We start from the raw sequence: 16,860 nt of genomic DNA, 5'->3' as shown, positions 1-16,860 counted from the left end.
GAGTGGCCTGAGGAAGGCCAGCTAACTGCACAAACATGATCCCACAAGGTGTCGAGTTCTGCCAGTTCACACTAGGGAAGGGAGAGCCAGTAGCAATAATGCAGACTTAAAACCTGAGCCTGTTGGCACCACCTGCAGAGTTGTCTATCAGAAGAGGACTCCCATTAGCCAAGTTCACTGAGAAATTACATAAAACAATGAAAATAACAGTTTCCATGTACTGAGCACTCACTGTGTGCCTCTCTCTCCCCTAAGAGCTTTACAAACACTGTAATTTAATCATCTTGACAATCCTTCTTTACAGATGAAGAAGCTAGGGTTCAGAGAGAAGTCAGTTGCCTAAAACTGTGCAGATGCCAACATATATGTTTAAAAGGGGAAATATAACCATTAAATAGCTCAATACTTTGTCAGCCCACCCTGCTCCTGAAGACTGGCCTATGAAGACAGGTCAAACTCGAGATGACTGCCTGGCGCTAAGGTGGGGAGTGCTAGACTCCTCTCTCTCTCACGATAAGGGGATGAGTCGATGTCAGGAAGGGTCTGTCAACCCAGAGCATGTGAGGTGCTCTCACCCAGCCCAGTGGAGAGGGCCCCGTCGAGGCAACAGCAATGCCTTGTTTGAAGGTCAGGATTCCTCCGCCAACACAGACCCCTGGGGCTGTCCTTATTCCTGACATCCTTGAGAACACATTATCCCAGGACCCATGCAATTGATTGGAGCTCCTACAATTTCATTATAATAATTATAATCAATTCCAATTCTATCTCCACAATGATTGAAGATTGCAAGTTCCCCGACTCTGTGGACCCACATTTAAAGGCAGTCTCTTGGTTTGCTCTCCCAAGGGGCTAGTCAACCCATAACCTGTAGGTTTCCTAATTAACTCTGAGGGCAGCCTTATTTCTGTCTTCTGTAGAACTCCACTGTAGCCACTACATATGAACAGCTCACTGCTCCATGTATCAACAGCTAACTGCTCTGACGATTAGATGTGACCACTGTGCAAAGTTTCTTGCCTGGTGCCTTCAGCATAGTAAATATTGTATTAATATATAAAATGAAAATTAAAATTCTTGCTGTTTTTAACCTTAGAGGCTACTGAAAGGATGGACTGGAATAACATATGTGAAAGAATGCTGAAAATAGTCATCAAGTATTTTCTAGTACACATTCTCCACCTTGAGACCCCAGACTTTCCTCCCACAGTGCCATTGGTCAGTGTGGGCCTTTGCTCATGTCTCGGTCTTCTCAGCACAGGACCCGGGGTTGGCACTCACGGCACGTGCCTTCAGGACTCACTCTGTCCCTCGTCCTGAGCTGGCCTCTCCCTGCCATCCCGGCCTGGTCCACTCCTCCACTGCCTGGCTGGGGCCTGCCCACAGCAGGCCTGGCCTCCTTGGGAGCTGAGGAGGATTCTAGATGGAACCCACAACTTTACCACAGAAAGTACTTGGGCTGCTCTGGATCCATTGCCTTGAGAAACACAATCATCTAAACAAAAAAAAGGACATTGAAGGGGCTCTTGGTTTAAATTTAAGTCCAGAGCAAATGAAAACTGATGTTAGAACAACCCTCTCAGGGAGTGAGGGCATTGTGAGTTCTGGTCTTCCAGGCTCCCAGCCATGGAGGTGGGAGAAATGGGCCTTTCTGATCTTTTGCCTGAATGCATTCTGCTCACACCTTGCTCCAGTGCCAAAGCAGCAGGCAGAGCTGAGGGGTCCGCACCCCTTAGCTTTGTTTTACATCCTCCTCTGCCACCTGGAATGACCTCCATTCAAACTATCTCTTATTCATCCAGCCTGGAAACATCTTACCTGCCTCCAGGAAGCCTTCTCAGACCTTCTCCTGTGCCTCACACCGTCACCTTACTGTGTTTCCCCAGCCCGTGGAGCCTCTAGCACAGCGCTTTTCTCCACAGTGCAGTACCTTCATGTGCTTGTGGGAGAAATTGCAAACTGGCAGCCTGCAGGCTGGATTTGGCTTGCAGAAATATTTTGTTGATCCAACAATATGTAGATATTTTTTGGAATTGGTAGCCAATGTTTATAGTTGGGAGATTTTATGTAAAAGTCTGTATTTCTTGCTTCCATTTTAAAAGTTGGGAGAGCTAAAAGCAATGAACCCACATTTCCATATGGCAGCCAAAAGCTGGACTGAGCAGTGGATGTCCCCTTTAGATGGGACATGAAGTCTCAGTTGCCAGACTCCCACCTGGCCCGTTCCACTCATTTGTTGTTATGTGTCTGGCCTCTGTAAGAACTTGAGATTGCAATGTCTGATGCATATGTTTCTTCTTCTGTTATGTGAGGGTAATAAAACCTACAGGATGGAGTTAGCTGTGATGACTAAATATAGAACTTTAGACACAAATAGATTTGATAAATATTAGTTCCTTCCTGGAGTAATTTGCAAAAATTGCCAAAATTTTTCCCCTTTCTGTATGTACACCCCTTTGTAATATGACTTTGTAGCTCCTTCCATTGAGAGGTGGAGTCTGTTTTCCCACCTCTTGGATCTGGACTCCCCTGTGACTTGCTTTGGTTAATAGAATATAGAAAAACGGACACTGTGTCAGTTCTAAGCCTAGGCCCCAAGAAGCCTTGTACAGTTCCACTCATTCTCTTGGAACCTTGTCTCTTCCATGAGGACAGCCCCAGGCTAGCCTGCTGGGGAAGGAGAGAACACACAGAGCTGAGACAGGGCATCTGGACCAGCCGTCTTCCAGCGGATCTATTCACTGCAGATGCATGAATGAGCCCAGGCAATTCCAGCCAATGTCCAGCTGATCCCAGTCCAAAATTCTGACGCACAGAATCATGAGCTAAGTAATTGGTTTTTGTTTTAATTTACAAAATCTTGGAGTCATTTGTTACGCAGCAAAAGCTAACTCATTCACTCCCTTCCCATGAGCTCTGGGATGGCAAAGACCATGACTCATTCATTGCTATACCTCCCTCAGGACCTGTAATTCATTCTCTGCCCAAGAGATGCTGAAGACAAGAAGCAGAAAGGACTGCTGGGCACTGGTGCTTTGTCACGGGTTGGGCACTCACCCTGAATCAGATCCATTGCCGCACAGTAAGGGATCAGAAGTGCCTGGCTTATTAATGTAGAAATCTGCCAAAGGAAAAAGAAACGAAAGCCTCACAGATGGTTCTGAACCCTCCAACCCAAGCCTTCTGTGGCAAAGGCAACACTTCTTCAGTCTTCTGTCTGAGGGAGGTGAGCTGCCTTTGCTATGTGCACTCAGTGGGCATATCCCTGTGCTTTGTGCACACAGTGGGCACGTCCCTTTGCTGTGTACACTCAGTGGGCATGCTGGGCCACTGGAAGGGTTAAAGCCACACCCGAGAAGAGAAGAGCTGAGCAGTGACTTCAGCTCTCAGCCTCCCCCAGCAGAGGCAGAATGACTTGCCTCTGGATTTATAGCTCATTTCCTCACAAAAGGGACGCTGGACAACAGGAAATAGGGTACCAAAAAGTAAAACACAACTCAGGAGAAGCATTTCAGCAGCAAAGAGGAATCAAATGTATGTCCACACACACATGTAGGGGCTTCACACCCCTTGTCCTTATGTCCACATGGTCCCAAGGTCCCAACCAGACCTTGGTCCCTGTGGCATAAATCCCACTCACTTTCTCTGTGAGTTGAGTAGTTGACCACCTCGTTGAGAGCTGTGTGATTCCTGACGCATTTGTTCTTGAGGTTGCCCTTGAAGAGTTGCAGGCCCACCAGGGCAAAGACACTTAGGCAGAAGATGGTGAGGATGGTCACATCAGCCAGCTTTCTCACCGAGTGGATGAGGGCCCCCACAATGACCTTCAGCCCTGTGGGAAGACGACAGCAATGCTTCCACATGGACACAGCAGCACGAACAGAGCACACCCCTGCATCTTGGCCACTTCCACCCTCGGTCGCCCTCACATAAAGGAAGGAAGTATTTCCACACTCCAGGGCAGTTCCAAGCCCAGTTTCTCATCTTAACCTTGCAATTACTTTGAGAGGCAGGCAGGGACTACCCTTTTCATTATAAGAATGAGGCAACTGAAACCCAGGCAAAACATTTCTTATCATCTTAAGGCTAATAAATTTCTTACACTGGCAATTCAATTAAAAAATACTATTGAATATCTACTGTGTTCCAGGCTCTGCGCTAGGCACGAGGCTACTAACTACACTCCAGTCATCTGGCATCTGTCTTTCTGTGCTCATTTTAATTCTGGGAGGCAGCCCGAGGCCTGGAACACATAAACCTTACTCTGAGTGTGCGGGTGCACGGGGAGGGATATAGAGATGCAAGGGAGATAGAGTGAGACGGTGGGGGAGGGAGCGGAGAAAGAGAGAGAGAAAGTGGGAGAGACAGACAGAGACACAAAGGCACAGGGGGGTTGAGTTTAGCAATAGAATGGGACTATGAGAAGCAATGAAAGAGCCACTGAGGCAGAAACAGAGAAAATCTACACCAAGCACAGCTGGCAGCATAGATGAGGCCCCTGCTTGTTTAAGGAGGGATAATTTGTTGCTCTGGCAAATGAAATCAAGTTCTTTGGGAGAGCAGCTTCACAGATAGCAGAAACAGCTCTGATCACACAAGCAGTCTGGGAGCTGTCTTTGGCTTGTCACTCTGGTTGACAAATAATCCATTGAGCACCACCTGTGTCCGTCCCCGGGCTGTGAGCTGAGCAGTGGTGCTGTCTGACAGCTGAGGGTAAACTCCACATTACTGAGCGATGGACACACGGAGGAAAAGCCCTTAACTGAAGCACGGGGGTGGGAATGGGGTGCAGGGAGTCTGAGGAAGTTGGGAAAGACCGGGGAGTCTCTTTGAGGATGTAAACCTCAGCAGAGCCCTGAGGAATGAGAATGAGTTGAGCAGCGAGCAGGAAGACGAGGAAGGGGCGGCAGAGACAAAGGCTGGGAGGTGAGTGGAAGCATGGAGCACCTGTGGAACTACGGGTAGATTCTGGAACACAGTGCAGGTGGGGAGAGGTGAGAGATGAGGCAGAAGAGAGAGTCTGGACAGGCCAGGACTTGTAAACAAGACCCAGGTCTTCGTGGCTGAGAGCAGGTGAGAAAGACACTAAGGGGGCAGAACTGTGGGTCTGATCACCAAGGAGTTCACCCCATGGAAGTTGGCACAGAGTTTCCCGTCTCTCCCTGCACAGCCAGATGTGGAATGGTCCAAAGGGACTTCCACTCTGGCCTGAGTGTTTCTGTTTTACAGGTGAGGGGACGGACGCTCAGGGGTGAGAGGAGATCACCTGCCAGGCCACAGAGTAGAAGCATTGAGTCCCGTTTCAGGACATTGACCTTGTCTCTGGCCTCACCATCCCACCATCAACCTAATGGAGGATGAGGAGCAGTCACTGGGCTACTGCTGACAATAGAGACCTTGGAGATCCAATAAGATGAACTTTGGTGGGCTAATTTTGGTTTTGAATTCGCAGTAATCAAGAATTGCCTAATTCTTTTCTCCTCTGAGGATCCAAAGACAGGGCTGGGACTCAAGATTTTTGAACTTTAAAAATGGTGAAGACACCAGAGTCTGGGACTGCTTTCTCCCTTCTTCCCCATTTCCAACTTTAAACCTTCAGTTTAAGGGAGAAATGAGAATCCAACTGGGAGACTTGCCTGAATCCCACAGCAAGAGCCAAATGAGGACATGACCTGCTTGTCATTTATTGACGGTGAGGCCGTGTGGTAGGTGGACAAAGCATTGGCCCAGGAATCAGGATGTTAGGCTTCCAGGTCACTCACCTCCTGTTAGCTACGGAGCCTTGGCCTTGTGTTTTCCCACACTCTGGGCCTCAGTTTCTTTGTCTCCTAAGTGGGGACAATAGTCCCTGCCCTGGAACCTCACAGGGTTCTTGTAAAAACCAAAGAAGGGCATTAGTCTGGGAAAACTCACATAGGCTCTGTGAATAAATGTGCTGGTTAAAGCAGCTCACCTGGGATCACAGAAACTGTTTTTAAAGCTCTAAGAACTCTAAACGTCCGCAGGCCTGAGATTCCTCGGAGATCTGTCGCTGCACCAACGTATCTGTAGAACCAGAAGTCAAGTCAGCATCTCTGCAAGGAGAGGGTCCTATGAATGCATGCAGCATAAATAAGGACAACTTTGGGTAACAAGAGCCTACTAGGGGCCAGGTGTGGTGGCTCATGCCTGTAATCCTAGCACTCTGGGAGGCCGAGGTGGGAGGATCACCTGAGCTCAGGAGTTCAAGATCAGCCTGAGCAAGAGCGAGACCCTGTCTCTACTAAAAATAGAAAAAATTAGCCAGGCAACTAAAAACAGAAACAAACAAAAAAAAGTTAGCCAGGCGTGATGGCAAACGCCTGTAGTCCTAGCTACTCAGGAGGCTGAGGCAGGAGGATTGCTTGAGTCCAGGGGTTTGAGGTTGCTGTGAGCTAGGCTGATGCCACAGCACTCTAGCCCGGGCAACAGAGTGAAACTCTGTCTCAAAAAAAAAAAAAAAAAAAAAAAAAAAAAAGCCTACTAGTGGCCCAGAAAAGACACTGAGAAGCTAGTGGCACTACCATCTATAGACTGACACTGAACTGATTTAATTATTGTACTATATCTTTCAGAATGGGCCATTTGAGAAGATGCATTGCAATCTAGGTGGCTCTGTGAGCATATGGATGGATATTCAAACATGAGGGCTTGGCCAACCACTGTCCTCAGACACTGGTTCCTCAGGGAAAGACCTCCATGTCAGACAGGTACAGGCAGAGCCTTGTCTGATCCACTTTGACAGCCATTTAGCAGCTAAAATTCGAGTCTTTGACTTCTCCCTGTGGGCGTGGAACTAACCCTGGAAATTGAGCTGCAAAGCAACACTCTGTGGCAAGAAAACCGCAGGCCATACAGCTCCACGTGAGGAAGGGGGACTTAGATGAAGAAAAATCCCCAGAGTGTGATCCTGGACACACCCACAAGCCCCACACGGACATACACATAAACCAGCATGGAGAAATACTCACGCCAAGGTAATGACGCTAAAATCCAGCCAGTTCCAAGGATCTCGCAGGTAAGTGAACTCATTTAAACAAAATCCTCTCGCCAGGATCTTTAACAAGGCTTCAAAGGTGTAAATGACAGTGAAGACATACCTGGGAAGGAGGGTGGAAAAGGAGTGTTAAATGTGCCATGCAGAGAGCACAGGTGGTTCCTTCTGCTTCCAGGAGGAAGGGATGAGCTTCTGTGATTGTCCCAAGGGCACAAGTGCACAGAACATCACCAAAGTGATGACAGGGAAGAAGGTAAGGCAAGGAGACAAGACACAAGCTGAGGAACACAGAGGTATCACACAAACGAATGGAGTGGATGCACGTGTGTGGCTGGGCAGCGGCAACCTCTGCTGCTTGGAAGGTAGGCAGATGGCAGTGGCGGGTGAAGAACAAGGATCCTCCTATTCCATGAGGCTCCCAGAGGCTCCCTGCCCTGCGGGAAGCTAAAGGCTCATTTCCCAACCTGGTGATGGTGGAAGATGTGGAAGAGGGACAAGGCCTGGCTACATGTCTCCTCTCCAAACTTCTCTACCTCCGACTGTCTTTTCTTCTTATGCGATGCCTGGCCTATCTGCATTCCTTGCCTAGGTGTCATGGAAGAATAAAGCATCTAAATCCACAAACATTTTCTTAGGAGGATGGATCCTAATAGAGGAAGTTACCTCACAATAGCTCTTTTATTCTGCTCGGCTCCTTGTTGGGTTTGGATTTGAAGAGATAAATGTGGAGCTGAGGTTGGGAGTAGGATAGTGTTTCTCAAACATTCAGAGTAACAAGTTCCCAGCTGCTACTAATACTGCTGGCCTGGGGAACTACCCTCTGAGAACCACTGACCCAAGGAATTCAGGTGCACACATAAACCACAGTAATTTTGAATACATTAATATTTTTTAAATTATAAAATCATAAACTCTAGCATTAAAATAGGAAGACTTTTTTGATTAAATATGTTAGAGAGTACACATGTATTTACCTACAAATTCCTTTTGAAACCCATCTAAAATGTCAGTAAAGGAAATTTTTTTAAAGGCATTAACCGACTAGGATACAGATGATGGAGAACACAACAGCATTTTGGAAGCTAGAGTGCAGACGGATGACCGGTAACTGACCAAGCAGACCAAGGAAAGCTGACAACGGGCCGGAAGTGGGGAGTGCCCAGAAGCGAGCCAAGCTGTACTGCAGAGCCTCAGAACTCAGAGATGCTGAATGCCTCTGAAAGTGGGGCTTGGGTGATGGTGGCAAGTGGGCTTGAGGGGACTGTTTGAAAGTTTTTTTTATAAGACTCAGCTGGGCTTTCTAGACCCCACTTTATCCCATCCATTCAGTGAGAAACTGCCTCCTCTGCTTTGGAGATGGATTGGATGTTCATTCTCTTAAGAGTTTAACAAGAGGGAGACAGTTGTGTACTGAAACATGTGTATAAAGGAAAATTTACATACTAAAAGTCAAGCAACTCCCTTCCCTCCTCATTTCTGTCTCTCCTCATTTCTGCCCCTCATTAAGGTCCTAGAAGCCAGTCAGGTTTATAGCCCATGAAGATGCTACACTTTTAATATGAACAGCCAGCCAAAGAGCATCAGGAATTTGAAGGATGCTTCTAACTCCAAAAACCAAAGTAACCAAGTGGGGGTGGAAGGAATAAACAATAAAAAAGAGACAATGCAAGGAGCATAAAAAAAGTTAGAAGAAGAAACCTTACTAATATTTTTAGAGAGGTAAGAGGGGAGAATATGCCACATGCATAAAAGAACAGAAGGCTATAAAAATTCAAAGAACAAAAAACATAATTTTGAAAACAAAAATATGATAGCAAAAGTAAAACATTAATGGAAGTACTGGAAATTAAGTTTTGGAAATCTCACAGAAAGGAACAAAAGGCAGGAATGGATAAGAAGTGATAAAAAGTATGAAAATTTAGAGAATCAGACCAGTAGGTGCAATGTCTGACTAATAGGAGGTCTAGAAATAAATAGAGAAAGAAATAGCTTTGAGAAAATTACCAAAGAAATAATTCAAGAAAATTTCCCCAAACTGAAGGATCTAAGTATTTGGTTAAAAATGCCCATACATATTCAGGAAAACGAATGAAAGAAGCTTGTATCAAGGCACAACATCACAAGACTTCAGAATATTGCACATAAAGAGAAGCACCCAACTTTTTTTGAGGAAGAAAACAAAACAGGTCACATACAAAGGATTGAGAATCAACAAATCATCAGACTTCTCAATAGCACCCTTGGGTATTAGAAGATAATTAGCAATGCCTTCAAAATTTTTAGGAAAATAATTTCTAATATAGAAGTCCTTCCCCAGCCGAACTGTCAAAGATGAAGGCAGAATAAACAAAATTACAGATAGATGAAGTCTCAGAAAATTTACTTTCCAGTTACCCTTCTAAGAAAGTTGCTAGAGGATGTGCTCCACCAGAACAAGAAAGCAACCAATAAAAAGAAAGATATGGAATATAGGAGAGAGGCAAAAGGAATCCCAAAAAAGGATGGAGGAAGAAAAATGTCTAGAGAAAAGCTGTGCTTCAGGCCTAGAGAACATCTAGGTCAGAATGAGGCAGGAGATAAAGGACTTCAGGAGTGATTTCTGCAGGAAAAATTGGAGCAGATGGATAACCTGATGTGGCCAAATAAATTAAACAAATAATTAAACATCTGGAAAAGAGTCTGGGAATAAATTAGGGATAAATGTATGTATACCATGGGGTATTACTCAGCTATAAGAAATAACGGTGATATTGAATCTCTTTTGTTCTCCTGGAGAAAGTTGGAACCCATTCTACTAAGCGAAGTATCCCAAGAATGGAAAAATAAGCACCACGTGTACTCACCAGCAAATCGGTTTCCCTGATCATCACCTAAGTGCACATTTGGGAATAACACCAATTGGGTATTGGACAGAGGTGGGGGGTGGGGGGAGGGAATGGGTGTATACCTACATGATGAGTGCGATGCGCACTGTCTGGGGAATGGACACGCTTGAAACTCTGACTCAGGAGGAAGGGGGGGAGCATGGGCAATATATATAATCTAAAGTTTTGTACCTCCATAATAAGCTGAAATAAAAAAATAAAAAAAAGAAAACTGAGCAAATAAAAATGAAATCCTTATTAACTCCAGGAAAAGCAAAAACGTTGTGCAAAAAGGAAATGTAAACAAAGTGTACTGCATGACACAGCTGTAAACAGTATTTGCTTAGCAGTACTTTGATGTAATCATATACTGTAATCAGACACTGTACGTATTATCTGATGATCTAACCAAAAATTATAACAGGAAGAGGAGGGTGAGAGGAAATGAGTGTGTGTATGTGACCCTAATTTTTTCCATAATAAAAAGCCAATAGATAAAATCTGAAATGGAAAGCTAAAAAAGTGGTAATATGAGTATATTATTGGAGATAGGGAGCTATCAGAAGAAAGAGGTAAAAAAAGCTGAAAGTGCTTGCCTTCGGAAAGATGAGATTCAGGGTAAAGAGATGAGGAAAATAAAATTGCTGTTTTTTATTAGAATCCTTCTAGAACTAAGTGACATTTTAAATCATGAACATATGTATCTTAAATAAAAGTAAAAATCAAATTAAAAAGTGAATAACAGTAATTTTTTAAAATATCTGTGAGAAGAGAAATAGTGTTTGAAACCATTCATGAAATAAATCTGTATCTGGCTGCATAGCTGCTTGAGCTGTCAACGTCCATATCCTGTTGTTTTTTCCCCCCATTCTTTATGTTTTCTAAATTAGAAAATTTTAACTCAGAATTATAGGTTGTTGGGAAGCTTTGACGGATATTTCTGGCTTGTCAGATCAAACACAGACCCAGAAATTATGGAGCAAGTTCTCTCTAAAGACTATTTTCAGTGTTTCACCAGAGGACAAGTGGCCTCGCTTAACTGCCGCTAATGCAGTCACATGCTCTCGTTGGTGGGATTTGGCTCTGCAAGGTATTTCTTCATCTTCGCTTGCAGAATTGGGGTGTGATTTTTTAATATGCTTAATGTGTTTCTTCCTAAGTGTTTTTTCTGGTGAATGAGGAAAATCTTTGGGTGCTGGGAAAAAGTCAGACTCTCAGCCAGTGAGCCATTTGCACCACTGGTCTGTTTTAAGAAATTCTGATGTCTGATCATTAAAAGTCGTGATATTTAGACACTGAAGTCAAAAATCTATACTATCCAAAATCCTGAATGGATCACTGAGATCTACAAGTTGTATTCATAAAAATGGTAATTAAAAAAATTTCATTCCTTATTTTTAAAACACTGTGCAAGCTTTTTTTTTTTTTTTGCCAGCCAGAGCAATTCAGTGTGGGAGAGCAGCATCTCTTACTCACTTTTCCGTTTCAGCCCAGTATGCCAAGGAGACGTACACTAAGTGGCCACAATCAGTTTGTATTCACAGTTTCCACTATGTGCCTCAACAGTAAATCAGAATCTGGAGGCATGTTATAGACCCCCAGCTGTTTTCTGGGAATACAGTATGTGCTGGCATTTGGAAACAGCCTCTTCTGTTTATATTGTGATGCTGACCTTGCTGGAGTTTCTTCAAGTCAGTTTAACAGCGTCCCCTCTGTCTTTTATTTTTTTCTTTTTGAGTCAAAGTCTCGCTCTGTTGCCTGGGCTAGAGTGCCATGGTGTCAGCCTAGCTCACAGCAACCTCAACTCGTGGGCTCAAGCACTCCTCCCGCCTCAGGCTCTGGAGTAGCTAGGCTGGGACTACAGGTGCATGCCACCATGCCCAGCTAATTTTTTCTATTTTTAGTAGAGAGCAAGAGCAAGGGTTGAGAGCAAGAGCAAGAGTCTTGCTGTTGCTCAGGCTGGTCTCAAACTCCTGAGTTCAGGCGATTCTCCTACCTTGGTCTCCCAGAGTGCTAGGATTACAGGTGTGAGCCACCGTACCTGGCCAACACTCCCTTCCTCTTAAGAAATTTTTGGTAAAATATACATAACAAAATTGACCACTGTAACCATTTTTAAGTATACAATTTAGTGGCATTAAGTACATTTACAATGTTGAGGAACCATCACTCACTATTCATCTCCAGAACTTTTTCATCATCCCAAACAGAAATGTACCCATTAAACCACAACTCCCCATTCTTACTCCCTGGGGACTTCAAATCTACTTTCTGTCTCCATAGTTTGCCTGTTCTAGTACCTCATAAAAGTGGAAACAAACAATGTTTGTCTTTCTATGCCTGGCTTATTTTACCTAGGGTAATGTTTTTTCAAGGTTCATCTATGTGTGGCATGTATCAGAATCTCATTCATTTTTAAGGGTGAATGGTATTCTATTGCTTATGTATATATTACATTTTGTTTATCCATTCTGTTGATGGACATGAGTTATTTTCACCTTTTGGCTGTTGTGAATAATGCTGCTGCAAACATTGGTGCACAAGCCAATATACCTTTTAAAGTCTGTTTCATAGTTTAAAACTAATCTTTAATTAAATTATTCTTTTAAAATTAGCTTCATGATAAATAGTACACAAAGTCACTGAAAACTACTCTCTCAAATACATAATGAACATATGCTGACAACTGATTTATTCATAGTTTTGTTTAACTACAAAGTAAAATGTCTAGTTGTTCACATACAGTAACAGTCATTGATTTTAAATGCCAATCATATTATAAGGAATACAATATATATGATTGAGAAATTCTACCAGTTGTTTTTCTTGTTTCCTTTCCAACTATAATATTTGTAATTGATTTTGTAGCTGGTTTCATATCTTATCAGCAAGAGTGCAATTGTGCCTGTTTTTGATATGAGGATGAATGATGACTCTATAGTTTTGCTGTCCTTTCAACATTTAACATCAAATTTTGAGCATTTTATACTGGAAAGCCTTATTTTGAGCTTGTACTAGAGACAGTCAATTGGCTTAAAAGTGAGGTTGATAAGCTTTATTGGAAAATAATATGGAAGTTTTGATAGCTTTATTTCATTATTTGACAAAAATGTTAACAGATAATAAACTGGGTACTAGGACCAAAAGATCATTGGTTCAATAAAATTCAATTATCATTATTCATTGTCATGATTCCTATTTTTCTTACACATTTTTGTCTGTTTTTGTGAGATTATCCACATCCATTGTCCACTTGTCTCATGACAGACAGATTTATGCTTTATATTTATGATGGAGTCCATTCATTACTTGTAGTTGTGACTTTATTTCATTTTGTAGGATTTATATTTCTATTTTTGTCATTATTGTTATACTTCGGCAAACCACTTTTGAGATGATTATTCTTTTTTTTTTTAATTGTAATATCATGCAATGCAATAGTAACAATGGCAAGTGCAAGTTTAACAAACATAAATAACTATCAGATGTCAATAAAATACAGTAGTCAAGATAAATGGCCTATCGTTAACTCCATGTTAACCAGAATGAACTAAGTCAGTCCTTGAAGCACATACACTGCTATTGAGAACACAGAAAGTCAGAAATTCTATGAAAATCATAATCTTACATTTTAGATTTTGAAATTATTAATATCTGCACATAAAATTATGGCATTGCTTTTCCTTCTGAATCTTTCAAATGATTTGGGGGTATTGAGAGACTTCTGGTGGCCAATAGAGATCCTTAGATCACTTGTTGAGAAACATTGTAGGGGATGGAAAGAGCTGAATTGCTCTGCAAAGCAAAGTAATAATAATTTGGAGTTCCCAGGGACAATGAAGGAAAGAAGACAGTGAGGGTGAAAGTTGAAACATCCCAAAGGGACAGTTTATAAAAGAAGATTACAGGCTAGCCTCATTTAGCAAAATAGGTAAAATGAAATACTGGCAAATTGAATCCAGCAAAATGATCAGCTGGAACCATTAAAAATAGATTAGCAAATCTATTAATGTAAACTACTATATTAACAGATGAAAGACTATATAATAATAACCTTAATAAGTATAGAAATATTGATGGAAGTCAACACACACTCATAATGAAAATCTTAAAAACAAACCAGAAATGAAAATATATTTCCAAAACTTGATAAAGAATAATTATGAGAACCCTACAGACATCATGATAATAAAAATTAGAACCACACTTTTAAAAATCCAGAGCAAAAGAAATATGTTCACTGTTATAGCTTTGATTCAGCGTTGTGCTAACAGTCCTGGCAAATTCAATAAGAGAGGAAAAATAAACAAGTAGTATAAGAATAATAAAGGAAGAAATAATTTCATCATTAATTGCAGAGAATATAATTGTTTAAATAGAAAATCCAAGAGAATCTATAGAGAAATGTAACTCTGAGGAGCTCTGCAAAGTTGATGGATGCAAAATCAATAGTTAGAAATTAATAAGATTGAGGTTTTTACAATAAAAATAAACATTCAAAAGGACTGCTACAATTGCAATGTACCTAGGAAGAAGACATTACAAAGTATTATGGGACAATATGTAAAAGAAGACCTGTGTAAATTAAGAGATCAGCCATGCTGATGTGTGGGAAGTCTTCATATTGTAAATGTGGTAATCCTTCCAGAGGTAATAAAGAAACTCAGTGCATTACCAAAGTTTCAACAGAGCTGTAAGAAAAGAGCTTGAAAATTCCCCTTAAACTGGTAGGCAAAGTAAAGAAACAAGAAGAACCAAGATAATTTTTAAGAAGAAAAACAAAGAGGGGCACAAAAATCAACCATGTCAATTTTTTTGGAAAGCATTTAAATCAGTGTGCTGTTGATGTGGGGAGTAACGAATAGGTTACTGAGAGAAGCAGATTCAAGCAGACGTGGGAATCTGGTGCATGACATGGGCAGCAGTAGGAACCACTTGGGAAATGATGATCTATTCAAAATGATGTTGAGATAACCCCTGTGAAAAATGGACTTTGGAAGCTTATCTCGTACTGTACACACAAAAAAGTAAATTCTAGGAGGATGAAATACCTAAATGTACAAAGAAAAACTGTGACTTTTAGAAGAAAATGTAGGAGAATACCTTTATGGAATACTATATGGCTGTAAAATATGAATGACTTAGGTCTGCATGTATTCATTTAGACAAATCGTGAAAACATAATCTAAATTTTAAAGAAAGCATCAGATACAGCATGCATATGATATGATAGAGGGCATTCACATAAATTTGAAACCACACAAAGCAATTCTTTGTGCATGCAGCGCCAGACACCCATTCTCCCATTTGCTATAGGTTCAGCTTCATTTTGTGTATTCTTTTCCAGGTGAGAAAACATTTACTTTTCCACTGTGGTTTTCCCTGAAACCAAATTGCTGTAATTTTTCCAGTGTTTTCTCAGAATCTCAGTATGGTTAGTGGTGGGTGTCCTAGGGCCATCAAAGTGTTCCTTTAATGATTCTCTGTGAGCCCAGGGCAGGGGGATAAAGGGAAAGTTCTGCTCTGGACACTGTTAACACCCTACCCCCAATACCTTTCATCTCCTCCTGGTGTCCAGTCTGGCACATTCTTCCCAGCTTCGGCCCAATGAATCTATGTTTTTTTTCTGAGCACAAGAAGGGATTGAAAATGGAGTATAGATCTATAATATCTTCCCACAAGCAGATGAATAGGCAGGCAGGGAAGGAGGCATGGAGCTATTGTTATCAGCAGGTAATAGTGCAAAGTTAATGTTTCAGGGAGGAATAATGGAAGGGAGGGAAGATAAGCGACAGGAAATATTTATGTCTAAAGGGTTGTATCAGGAACACGATGATAGGATTCGCTTCTGATTCCTCACTGGCTTTAATTTAATTTTTTCTCAAAAATACATGGCATGATCTTTGGAGCCCCAGTCTATTCTAGGGACATTTACTCTCTTCTGTGCTCCCAGCAACAACAAAGCGCTGTTATCAGCTTGCATTTCAAAAAGAAAATCTAGTCTGATCATTTCCACGAGGCCAAGGATGCTCAGTGTTATCCAAGTCCTGCCACATAAATTCCTTGAACTAGGGCAAGAAAAATAGATTTGTATGTATATTTTATATTTTTTCAAAGTATGTTTGTAAAGGAAATTGTGTCAACAATGCAGTTAACATAAAATCTGATAAAGAACGGATGGATTTAATAATTAGTGGGAATGGAAATTGATCTAACTTTGGAAGACAATTTGGCAATATCTCAAAAATTAAAATGTACATCCCTTAGATCTGGCAATTTTACTTCTGGAAATTCACCCCTCAATTTTACACACATATGTGTGCAAAGATAACGTGTGTAAGGATATTCACCTGAGATTTAATAGTTATGGCAAAATATAAGGATTATGTTGATTAGGATCAATATGAATGTCTATTAATAGGACAATAGTTAAAGAAATTTTGCTTCATCCATGTAAGTCAAATCTATTCCACCAATTTCTACAAAAACAGATGCTGCTGGGATTTTTATTGGAATGTCACTGAATCTACAGATTAATTTGGGTAGTGCCGACATTTTAACAATAGTGAGTCCTCTAATCCATTAACATAAGAGATCCTTAAATTCATTTAGGTACTTTAAAATTTCTCTCAATAATGTTTTGTCATTTTCTGCCATAAAGGTCTTGCACATATTTTTTATAACAGCTTTTGGATTTATTAGTTGTACTATTTTTCTATTTTCTAATTTATGTCTTCTCTTATAATTATTAATTTCTTCTTTCTGTTTTTCTTTCATTTAATTATTGTTCTTTTTCTAATTTTATATTAGCTACTTAATTTCTTTTCAGTTTTTACTGATATAAATCGTCTATGCTTCTATGCTGTGAATTATTCCCCGAGCATACCTTCAACTACACCCTACAGGTTGTTATTAAACTGTTTTTTATCATTTCTTCCCTAGAAATTCTATAATTTTAGTTTGTAGTTTGTCTTTTATCCA

The 16,860-nt window shown here is 41.3% G+C and overlaps 1 protein-coding gene across 3 annotated transcripts in view; it reads right to left on the bottom strand.

The window, feature by feature from the left end:
* The window catches only part of SCN10A (sodium voltage-gated channel alpha subunit 10), an 82,905-nt gene that overhangs the window by 55,811 nt on the left and 10,234 nt on the right, over positions 1–16,860 (bottom strand). For all 3 annotated transcript variants that reach the window (XM_045555659.1, XM_045555665.1, XM_045555668.1), the window contains exons 4-7: positions 6,990–7,118; positions 5,954–6,045; positions 3,641–3,832; positions 3,058–3,121 (exon numbers count right to left, since the gene is read on the bottom strand). In XM_045555659.1, the coding sequence (XP_045411615.1) occupies positions 3,058–3,121; positions 3,641–3,832; positions 5,954–6,045; positions 6,990–7,118 (477 nt within the window). The remainder of the gene's footprint in view (positions 1–3,057; positions 3,122–3,640; positions 3,833–5,953; positions 6,046–6,989; positions 7,119–16,860) is intronic.

This window comes from Lemur catta, chromosome 1 (assembly GCF_020740605.2).
Source record: "Lemur catta isolate mLemCat1 chromosome 1, mLemCat1.pri, whole genome shotgun sequence".
Lineage (NCBI taxonomy): Eukaryota > Metazoa > Chordata > Mammalia > Primates > Lemuridae > Lemur > Lemur catta.
Note: the sequence above shows the minus strand (reverse complement) of the source record. Positions and strands in the feature narration are given on the sequence as shown.